Here is a 12008-nt window from a genome sequence, read left to right on the forward strand (position 1 = left end):
AAAGTCAGGGCAATACTGAGGGAGAGGGTCTGCTGAGAGAAGGAAAGTGATATATGAATTATAACTGGATTTCAGGACTATAAAAATGGGTGAGACATGGCCCTGTCCTTCCTCACAGCTCCAGCAAGTTCACCTGAGGCCATCAGATAAAGGTTCTGAGGCCACCAGACCCTGTACCCCAAGGGCTCAGATCATATTTTCAAGGCAGAAGAAAAATAATTACTTGTCAATCTGATACACAATTACTGGACTGACTAGAGTGGTGAAGGAGACCTTTATTGGTCTCAGGGAAAGGAAACAAATGTAGTATATTAGCAGATCTGTCATGCCAAAGCATCAGCTGAAGGCAAGCAACTGGCTGACAGGATTAGCACCCTTCCTTGGTGAGGAGAGAAGTCCTTACACAATGTGGAATGAGGCAAATGAAGTTTTCAGTGCAGGAGAAGAATGGGAAACACTGCTGACAGCCAGCTCAACAGACTGATGAAACAGCAGCCCCAGGGAGACTGTTCAAAGGTTCTTTTGGTTATTTAATGAAGTGTGGTTGAGTTTTGACCCCTCAGATTCAGCGCTGGAGGTTTTCTGTGAGCATTTGAGGTCTTGCTCCTATCCCTGGGCTCATTGGCTACTCACAGAATTTTTTTAGTCATATTCCCTGTAATGGTTTTCTTTCCTGCTGTGTGGAAGGCCTCTCAACTGACAGAACAAATTCCTCATATGGTGAAGCAGAGATAGGGAGCAAGCCCAGGAGCCCACTGCAACCTCAGGGAACAGGAGAGGACCTCAGCCAGCTTGGGCAAACCACATCTCCAGTCACCGCCTGGTGAACTTAGAGCATTTACCAGTTCCTATGGAACTTTTCACAACAGCAGGTTAAAGAAATCAATTTTATTTAGAGAGAAAGGGCTTGTCTTGAAACTGTTGAGCAGGTTCTTTTAGACCACAGTGGATAACTGCAGTGGCAGGGGCTCCCATTACCCTCATTAGCAAAGTTTTAGCCTTTGCAAAATGCAGGCCTGCTCCCCTTTCCCAGGGGTTACTGCCAGCAGGATGGTTCTCCCTGCTCCCTCCCTCCCAGGCTCCAGCTGGGGCCCTGCCCTCCTGCTCCCGACCCCAGCAGCAGCCCTACTGCAAACACGGCCACGCCAGAGAAACCCACTTTCAGCTCCACTTTGTAATTTAAATTCAGGAGAAGCAGCCGGGCAGGAAGGCCCCAGCCACTGCTCTGTGCATGGCTGCAGGTCCTTGGCCCAGGTCACCAGCAGTGGCACTGCTGCAGTGCTTCATGCAGGCATGGCACTGACACTCAGTGGCACCGTGCCAGCCTGTGCCACGGTAAAAATATCCTGAGGCCGCAGTGAGTTCCTTTCAGTGGGCCAGCACCAGCAGTGCTTCGGCCTGTGGGTTAGAGCACGTAGAAGTCGTTGTTGTTTGACAGGTCACTGTAATGGCAGAGGGCGAGAGCGGGGCCCTGTGCCGGCGGGGGCTCGGCTCGGCCCCTGCCCTGAGGGCCCTGCGCCGGGGCCCTGCCCGAGCCCGGGTTGCAGAGCTGACTGTCCCACCTGGGCTCAGCCACGGCCTGCTGCTTGTGTCTGCTGCTGCCATTGCAGGAGGTCCCGCAGCACCGGCACGTCAGGAAGTGCTTGGCTCGCTGCTTGGCCTTGGACTCGGAGGCCGAGGCCGTCCCTCCGCGGGTCAGAGTCACAGGAGTGGCACCCCGGGGCTCGGGCTGCCCTTTCAACCGGCTCCGTCTCCTCTGCACGGGGTCCAGGCTGATGTCGGACTGGGAGGAGCAGCTCTCGTTCCAGCCGGCGCTGGCGCTCAGGCTGCGCAGCGGCAGGGCCAGCCGCAGCGCCTTCCAGAACTGCGAGCCCGAGCGCTTGGACTTCTCCCCCTTCCAGGTGACGAAGGAGACGGATTCCTTCAGCTGGAGGATGCTGGGGTGGGTGCACTGCAGCGGCCTGTACTCCACCACGATGAGCTTGGTGGCTATGGCGTTCTGGCACATGATGCCCAGCTTGAACTCCAGAAGGCTGATGCTCTTCTCTGTCAGGTAGTCAGGGCTCAGGACCACGATCATCCTGCGGCTCCTCTGGATGAAGTCGAACACTGCTTCAGTGGTATCTAAGAGCACAAGGGCAGAGGAATTGGGGTGCACAAAAAGGAGAAGGGAGTGGGGAGAGAAAAGCTGAGGAAGCTGTTTGGTGGCATACCTGCACAGATTCCTCTTCCCACGGAGGGAAACCTGGCACAAGCTCTGTGACTTTCAACTTGCCCACCCTCCTGCTGGCAGCCTTTTTGCTGTGCAGTGGTTTTTTGAGAAGGCTGAAGCAGTAAATGAGAAGCCAGGATATGCCATGATTGTACTCTGACTTCTGCACAGCATCAGTCACGCCCAGAGAAGTGCAGGCATTTGATAAAGGGTGGGTCTTGTTTGGGAACCACCTGCCCACAGCTTGAGCAATTCTTTGCAATCGGGGTTTAAAGCAATCATGTCATCCTGCCCCAGCTCAAACTGCAGGGGCTGACCCACCTCGCCCCTGTCATGCTCTTTAACCTTTAAGAAGAAACCTCCAAATTTAGAAAGCAAAAATGTCAGCCTTAAACCCCTCCACCAGTTCCCCTAAGCATGATGGGGGGGTGGAAATACTGTCCTTCAAAGCATTTCTTGGGATTAATTGCAAGTTGTAAAGCTCAGGAAGAAGCTTAGCTGAAATGGTGCCAGGCAAGAGCAACATCTCTTTTATTACCAATTTTGAAAAGCAGCAAACCTGAAGGATGTCCTTGGACTTCTACCTGTGGCTTGGGACACAGAAAGTATATTGAAAGTGTAGTGGCTAAAGGGTGAGCAGTGGAAAGGATGGGAACTATATGGCTGTGGCGCTCAGCAATTTAACAAAAGCTGAGTAATAAAACAGTAAAAAAATTTTAAAACCCATACACTCACTAAGTGCTGGTGCCTGAGATGAGAGGGGACCCAAGGACAAATTGGGTTCAAGCAAGATAAGGATCATTAGAGTAAGAGCTCTTACACATTCATAGAGAAAAATCTGCCTCTAGGAATGTCTTTCAAAGAGCTGTTCTGGGAAGAGGAGCTACCTCCTGCTTCCCTTCCATTTCACACTGCTAAAGCCTTCATTCCTCAGGCTGGAGACTCTCCGCTCTCCCTGACAGTGGAACACTGCTCCTTTATATGAATAAAAGTACTGTTCCTTCCCTGCAATGGCAATGCCTCTTGATTCTCCCAGCACTTGGCTGTCTCTTATCTCACAGCAGAAGGTGCACTGTGTTGCATCTGAATGCACCTTATTTTAATATGGTACAGAGCAGTACTTTTCAAAGAAGTATGATTAGCTGTAAAATTCATTGTCACTAGATTATTTGGAGACCCAGATAGGAAAAATGATCATCCAGTAAAATGCTAATGGAGAAAGTAGGGCATTGTTTGGTTAATAAAATACTAGAATTAAAATCAAATTATTTTGAGGGGGATTTTTTTCTTGTATAAAAAGGTTGGTGGGATTTTTATCCCCAACACACACAGGACAACACTGATTCATTGAAACCAAAAGTAGATTACAGTCAGTTCTGTCAGAATTGTCACTTACCACCATGACACATTTTTACCAACCTATTCAAAGGCATAAAGAATTGGCAGCAATCTCCTAAGTCCAGACCTCATTCAAACTTTTCTACAAGTGATTGAAATCTATTTTGAAAACAGCCAGGCTTCAACAGTTTGTGAAAGAGAAAGCTCTTTTGCTATTTGAAAGGTCTTTCTTTTTGAAACTGGAATCACAGAACCACAGCAAAATGTAAGCAGGAGCAGCCCCTAGAAGGTCTACCTGCTTGCTCAAAAAGCCCAGGTTCAATTAACATGAATGACTCTGATCCTGCTGAAATGAAATGTTTTGATTGAGGTGACAGTGCTGGTTTTCTTTTATCAATTTTGAATTTGCAATGCTTTTTGAGACTTTTGAGACTCATGTTTTTCGACAGACTTTTTTTTTCTGAGACTTTTTTTTTTTTTGTAAGGAAGGTGTTCAAATTTCCAAAGATATATTTGATTTTGAGAAAGGGATGCATTTAGACTTGGCTGACCAGGATACCATGGGATGTTCAGTTTGCAATGTTTACCCAGCTCAGGAAAAATCCTGAGCAGACACTTCACAGTGTGCAGGTAGGATCTTCCCCCTCAATGAAACAGTACTGGATGGGACATGCAGCAGTAACACTGCAGGGGCTTGGGGACTCAATACTCTTGATTATCTGCTCTTTACTAAAAAACCTTCCATCTTTACTAAATGTTTGCAAAAGGCACTGCGTAATTTCATTCGTTTACTTGTGTCTCCCCAGTGCACCCCAGAGATGTAACATATTATAAGGATTATGGTCACAGATCCCATATCCATAAACTTCAAATCCATAGGTGGTCACAGGTACTCATTTTGCTAGTGGTCTGCACATGCTGGGCTGTCTCTCAACTTACCTGCAGGCAGGCAAACATAGAAAATGGGCAAGAAATGGATGAGAAAATATGAATCTCACTGAACCTAGAAACTGATGGGCAAAGTAGCCTGAGAGTGAGTTTGATTTCTGTGGTTTTGGCAGACTTCTAAAATTCTGATTTGATATTTAAAGCAGAGATTATGTTGCCTTCCCATCTTTCTGTCTTGTGATTGCCAAGTGAGCACTCTTCAGATCAGAGACTTTCTGTGTCCACTACTGTGGACTTCAGATCAGAGTGTATGTGTCCACTACTGTGAGATATCTGAATGCTGTGTGTCACTGTGTTTCTGCTTGGATGGACCTGGGAGCTCAGGTGCCTCTGCAGGCACAGCATGAAACAGCCAGGAAAATGTCCCATTCCAAGGAGGAGCCCCAAATGATCTTGATGCTTGGACTACACACAATCATCTTTCTTTAACAGCATTTTGCAGACGTAATGGGAAGATGGTACTTATGAGAAATGCACAAGGACTGAAATGCAAAAATGAAAATGTTTTATTGAAAAGCAAAATAAAATAATACTGACACTTCACAAACCAAATCACACAAAGGCAAAAACATACAGAAAAGGGAAAACTCTGGAACAGCTGTACAACATCAAACAGTACGGGAACAGAAGATATTTTTTCCAATTTGTGCCACGCTGTTTTCCAATGAAAAAACAATGAGGAACTTTGCATGAGCTGCATATTGATAAATGTTAGGTTAGAGCACAGAAACTCAAATGAATCAACTGATTCAGACGGATGCTGTGACAGAATCCCACAATGGAAGCCGCACGTGGCATAGAATGAAATGACAGGCGTATCTGAGGCACTTGCACATCTACTTTACAGTTGGGACTGGGCTTTACCCTTGGCCTGAAATACCCCAGCAAAGCCAGTGGTAAAGCTCCTGGTGAGTGGAACCTGCTTCTGGACTGTTCCTTCCACACTGCTCCCTCTGACCTCTCAGGCCCCTTCCAAACCATCGCACCTTTCGCCTTGTGGCTGCTCTGCTGATGTCTCTCAGTAATCCTGTTCTGGGGTTGCAATGACACCAAAGGCCACTGCAGTGTATGCCTGAAAAAGTCCAGGCCTATTAATTATTTGGACAACTCTTCCAATAAAATCAGCAAAATACATGAGGTGGATTTAACTTCCTAAAATAATCAGACTTACTAAAACATCAGCGTAAAACCTCTTGGTAACTTGGGTAAATTGAGATGTGATGTAGTGAGGTCTGGGATGTCAATTCAATTCAATTTTCAAGTATTTGGGAGTCAATCTTTTAAAAATCATATGGGAACCTAACACAGCTCTGCTTTGGCTTCAAGGCCTTCCCTCTGCCTGCAGATTTGGCAGCTGATTACAGAGATGCTTAAAACACAAACAAAAAGGTGAAGCTGGGCACAGTGACAGGGTTGCAATGGGTTCACAAAGCCGAGCACGGGTTTGGGTGCTATCTCTTATAAATGAAGTTTTCTGCAGTGTGGGAAGCAGCTCTGTCCCTCCACAGACAGCTACAGTAGAAAAGCTCATAACAAAACTTTTAAGCACCTCTGAGCAGATGAGGAGCTCCACCGCCTCCAGTGAAGCTGACTGCAGTTCTACCTGCTTAAATCAAAGCTTACTTGTGGTGGGAAAGATGAAGAGGACGGTAAGAAAGAAACCCTATTTGTTACACATCTGTACAGTGTCCTGGTTCCGGCCAGGACAGGGTTAGTTTTTGCAGTAGTCAGGAGGGGGCATGTCCAGGACACTGAAGTTATTCTACACCACCTTGCATTTGCAATGGGTGGAGGGAAAGGGGTCTCTTGGAGAGCAAGGGTCCCAGCACAGCGCAGCTGGGCCAGTGAAGGCAGCAGAAGGAATGACTGGATATGGTAAATTATCAGGGGGTTTGTCCATGGGAATTATTCATTTCTTGTACCCTCTATCACCAATATTGTTGTTGTTAATGTTCATTCTCTTATCTCATTATTGTTTCCAGTAAATTTTTCTTATCTCACAGCAGGATCTTTACCATTTGTGCCTCCAATTCTTCTCTCCCTCCCTCTGCAGAAGAAGGGAGAAGGGGAAAATGAGGGGCACATGGTTTCAGGGGGAGCCCCGAATTGTAGGGTACCATTCCTAAACATGACATACAGTACCTGACTAAGGGCATGGGGGCTGTAGCTGCCTGCAGCCCTGGAATAACATTATTACTCATAAAATGCTAAGGGCAAAAGGCTTTCCTGACACCATTCAGTCCCACACCCTTAAGGCTGGGCTTTTTACTGGGATGCCCTCAAAGCTCCCAGCTCAGCTGGGTGAATAGTGCATAGACTCCTAATTGTAGTGCTTTTATAGTGCCATTATAAATGCTTATGCCTCACCCACTGGACATCAAGAGAATAAACGCATGAGTCAAAGGTGACTCAGGAGCAACCATCACCAATAAAAATAAGTATACACTTGGTGTGTGTAATACTGAACTCCACAATTAAGTGGGCAGGTCCTTGCACTAAGAGCTGCAGGAGTATGGAGACACCCTCAGAGCCTGAAGTTTTATTTGAAAACATTGTGAACCATAGCACCAGTCAATGCCAGGGCCCCACTGTGCTTTGGTTTGTCCTACAAGAGAGATTAAACTCCCCTCCTCAGCATGAACTGCGTGATGGGGTTTAACTCACCAAGGACACCTACACAGCGGGTTTTTGTGCTTGTTTTGTGCAAATGTTGCAGAAGCTGAGATACACTCTCTGTTCTGCAGCTTTGGGCTGGAATGAAGATGGGGAGAGACTTGCTTTGTAAAGCCAAAGCTAGTTTAAACCTAAACCCTGAATTAGAGGTGGTGATGTTGTTCAAAAGCAGGCATTGAAGAGAGTCTTTATAAAATCAAAGAATAATTTGGGTTGGGAAGAACCTTCAAAGGCCACCCTCCCTGCAATAAGCAGGGACATATTCAACTGGATCAGATTGCTCACAACCTAGTCCAACCTGGCCTTGAATGGTTCCAGGGATGGGGTATCCACCTCCCTTGGCAACTTGTGCCAGTGTTCTACCACCCTCATTGTAAAAGATATCCTCCTTAAATGTAGTCTGAATCTACTCTCTTTTAGTTTAAAACCATTACCTCTTGTCCATAAAGGGGTAATTGCAAAAGGCCCTACTAAAAAGTCTGTCCCCACTTTTCTTATAAGCTCCTTTAAGCACTGGCCACAAAAAGGTCTCCCAGGAGCCTTCTCCAGGGAGAACATCCCCAACTTTCTCATCCTGTCCTCACAGTCTTATCTACACAGACAGAACTAGTAGTTTTTAGGAAGTTCAAGTAAGTTTCTGGGGTGTCCTTCTGAGTTGGACTTATATCCATGTTATTCCCAAGACCTTGGAAGCACCTTGCATGATGCTTTCCCCCAGCTAGTGGCACAGAGAGTAGGCAGGTTCAGTAGTACATTGGGGTTCCTTGTAGTGCTTGTGAAGTCCCTGAGTTTAATCTACAAATAAACATCTCTCACATGCTCCACAGCCTGTACTCATGAGAGATTTCCCTGGATTACAAGCAGCTCTGAAGGATCTGGGGCACTTGTGAGACTGCAGAGTCCCAGAGATTGGGACACTTGTTCCTAGATGTGCTACAACACAAATAGCACCCAGTAGAGTTGTGGGGGTTTTTTTAATGCTTCTGTAACAGCCATTTCCCATTGCCAAACTACCTGGATGCATCTGCTTCAAAGGAAATTTGGGGAACAGAGATGAGGAGCTTCAAAATTCCACACTCCCCACAGTGCAGCAGGAGTCTGTGATCCCACAAGCGATTGGGACTACAGACCTGGCACATGCAGGAAAGGCTCTGCACTGGAGCCAGGTTGCAAATTGTTCCTCAGCCTCCACAACAGGGACTGAGGACCAGAAAGGAGTGAAGTTACTTAGGACTGGAAAGAAGCTCTGTCCTAGATGCTAATGAAGGTCCCATAGCAACTGGATCTAGGAGTACTGGCCCTGCTATCACAAGGTGCTGGATGCATCCACCTAGATAGCAAATTTAAACCTTAAGCCCAGGCCTTGTGTGCTTGATAATAAGGACATACATTTGCAGAAAGCAGGTGTTTGCAACTTCATCTCTAATGACAGAGCAATATCAAAGCTGCAGGGAAAACATAACTATCCTCTGAAATGCTTGGGACATGGTCCTTCATGGAAAAAACCCTGAGCTCCTCCCCACTCCCTGGCCTAACTTGGGGATTTTTGAGATGTGTTTTGGTTTGTTTTCTGATTGTGCCAAACATTTTTCAGGGATATGCATCAACCCATCAAGGCTTAAACTCCTGCTAATCTTTTTCACTGGCATTTCCACCTGCAGCTGCTTCCAGAACCTGCCCTTTGGGAACTTGGATTTCTCTCCTTTCCATTTAATGACATTCAAGGCTGCCTTGGCCTGCTTCAGCTCCTTCACTTTGCTCTTCTTGATGGCTTTGTACTGCACTAGAATGACTTTGATGTTGCCCTTGGAGGCCATATTCTCTAGGCCAGCCTTGAGCTCCAGCAGGGCCTGTGTCCCCTGCAAGACGTAGTTGGGGCTCAGGACAACAAGCAGACGTCGACTTTTCTGGATGAAGCTCAGGGTTTCATCTGTGACAACTGGGAGAAAGAAACATTGAGGTGGTTAGTGATGCCCAAGAACATGCTGCTGAGCTGCTGCTGTGACAGCAGGTGACTCTTGAAGGGGACAATAAATCCCTTGGAGGCTCTCTCTAGACTACACTGGTGCTTCCCAACCCTGTTAGTGACTCCAGGTGGGACCTCCTACACCAGGGCTGGTTCCCAGTACCCCATACAGTGGCATATTCTCCATCACTCCAGACTACCTATGGATGCCTGTCCTCCTCCCCATGCTACACAGAGATAACCAAGAGAGCTACACCTAAAAGTCACTGTACTACACATCAGTGACACCACCCAGTGCTGTGAGGATGCCTTGTGGCCAAGAGAGCTGCTGATCTCAGGCTGAGATTTAGCTTCCTTCTAATGAGAGGGGGAAAAGAGGCTCTCTGGAGCAAAGCAGGAAAACTGCCAGTTGCATAACACATGAACTCAAGGGAAAGACTCACCCTGAAGAGGCTTCAGGAAGTCTGAATGTCTATGCTTACATCCTCATCTGGCAGAAGTCCAGAATGACTCTGGATACTCCCCTCACTCCTCTTGCCTTAGTTTCCCCACACAAAGTAAGTATTCACACTGTCCCCAAGTGTCCTGATGGGATAATTTGCTTTGGTAGTGCTACAACCCTAACTCCCGTTACTCATCCATCTGTTCCTGCTGCCGTCATCTATGAAAGCAGATTAGAGCATTTTTAGAACTGACTCTGAGGACTTTCAGTGAAGTGTCCCAAAAATGACATCCTTTGAGCTAGAGAAATGTCATGGTAACTGTGGATCCTCTTTAATTTTCTAACATCTGCAGGTAGACTGTCCTTGGCCATCGTCTATAATTAATGTGAAAATCCCTTGTAAGCGTGAATCCGGGTGCTTGTACTCTCTGCTGCAGGATCTCCCACACTTCCTTGATAAGGGAACACTCTTGACTGGTCAGAAATTACAATGGAGAGTAAAATAATGCTGACAGACAGCTTCATTTAGCTGTCAAGCACATTTGATTAGTTCCTGTCAGCTAACTCACAGGATAATCCATCTCCCACTGTTTCTTCATCAAGGACAACATAACTCTCTACCCATGACACAGATGCATGCTCTGGAGGTGTGACACCAGCTGCCAAAAGCTATTTCCTGGCCCCTGTGCTTTCCTGAGAAGGAGATTAGTCAAATCCTGGCTAAGAAGCTCCGGGGAAGCCCCAGCAGCATCGCGGACGGCAGTGCGGTGACAAACCACTCCGGCAGCACTCTGCAGGGCTGGCACTGCCTTGGGGCTGGCAGGGACTGAGGGGGGCACAGATGGAAACCTTCGGGGGTAAGGTGAGGGACACAGAGCCCAGGAGAGCAGTGCTGGGAGGAAAATGACACCCTCTAAAGTGAACAGGGCAAGAAGCAGCAGAGGGAACAGGAGGGAGATGGACATCTGGTGAAAATGGCTCAGAGCAAACCTGTCCTGAGCCTGACAGTGGCATCAAGGAAATTGAGCCTGGAGGGTGCCCTGCCACATCATTCAGGCTGTCTTCAAGGAGGAACAGCAACAGGATTGCAGCTGTCTCACTGAGACACATATTTATTTACTCTCAAACTTTAAGGTGCTCCTAGATCCTGGCAACAATCTAGAAAGGAAAGATAACAGAACCCAGACTGATTCTGCTCCCTTTGTCAGGTAGGTGGGCTGAGAATCCAGCAGTCCACCCATTCCTACTCAAAAGGGACACCCCAATGGACTTTCCCAGCACAGATTTTGTGAGCAAAAAAAAGGACTTTGGGGTCCTGAGCCAAAGCCCATGAATTCAAAGCAGGGTGGCTGCACTGGCAGAAATTCAGACTTTGAACTTTTAATAGGCATCAGGATCATACAACCAACTCAGCCTCCAAAAAACTAAAAATCAAGAGTGTTATCTACATTTATGCCCTTGCTGTGAAAGTATGTATCTAGATAGCTTCACAAACTTCCATTCTTGGTGATTCCCTGCCTCCCTGAAGCAGACATTATGTCCAGAACCTTGTATGGTTTATGTCAAAACAGTAAAAAAGGACTACATCTTACTGAAGAGATGACTCTCACTACCAGCAATGAAGTCCTTTTGATAATAGCAGCTAAATTGTATGCCATATTACACACAAACTCCCTAATTAACGAGGATGAATGGGATGCACATTATCTTCTCACTGGAAGCTTTGGCACCTTCCACTCCTTCCTGAAGTAGACACTCCTGGTTTTTACAAGGACTCTCCATTACCCTCTGTGAGCTGATCCAGTATAACACTTTCCCTGCCTCTTCTAGCTTTGACTTTATCCAATTTTTTAAGGCAGCTCAGAAGGCTTGCATGAAGATCAGTTTTCTGGTTCCCCATGCTGACATTCCTGCACATCACTCCTGGAAAGAGCAACTGAAACAACCAACCACCATCCCCACAGCAGCCATTTTGGTGGCCTGGAGCATCTGCAACACTGTCGTGTGAAGCAAAAATATTAGAAGACACTAAAAAGAGTTCATTAACAGTGACAGGGAAAAAACCAAAACATAATCTGGATAGGCTCATTGGAATCCATGATCAATACCTCAAAGAGCAATACAGAGGACGTGCATGGAGCACAGCCCCCTGTGAGATACTCACTTCCCCCAGGGAGGCTGTCTCTGTCAAAGATACACAGCTTGTACCCGAACTCGTTCTCCAGGACTCCACGCAGCGTCAGCAGCACGAACTCCTCCTCCTCAGCGTTGCGCGCGTAGGACACGTACACGTCGTACTCCTTCCCATCTGGGCGTGCAAGCACAGGGGCACACAAAGAGCACAAGGGACACCTGTGATACTGCCCATGCTGGGCCTTGGACTTGCAACAGAAGCAGGTAGGAAGGCTCACTTGGAGCCCAGGCACTGC

General features: G+C 47.0%; 1 protein-coding gene across 3 annotated transcripts in view; it reads right to left on the minus strand.

The window, feature by feature from the left end:
• Window positions 1–873: 873 nt before the first annotated feature.
• The window catches only part of IL1RAP (interleukin 1 receptor accessory protein), a 50169-nt gene continuing 39034 nt past the window's right edge, over window positions 874–12008 (minus strand). For 2 of the 3 annotated variants that reach the window (XM_066556834.1, XM_066556835.1), the window contains exons 10-11: window positions 11744–11887; window positions 874–2124 (exon numbers count right to left, since the gene is read on the minus strand). In XM_066556834.1, the coding sequence (XP_066412931.1) occupies window positions 1406–2124; window positions 11744–11887 (863 nt within the window). In that variant the 3' untranslated portion in view covers window positions 874–1405. Of the gene's footprint in view, window positions 2125–4981; window positions 9111–11743; window positions 11888–12008 lie in introns of those variants that run through there. The other variant, XM_066556836.1, reaches the window with a different exon arrangement.

The sequence above is a fragment of the Molothrus aeneus genome, chromosome 10 (assembly GCF_037042795.1).
Source record: "Molothrus aeneus isolate 106 chromosome 10, BPBGC_Maene_1.0, whole genome shotgun sequence".
NCBI lineage: Eukaryota > Metazoa > Chordata > Aves > Passeriformes > Icteridae > Molothrus > Molothrus aeneus.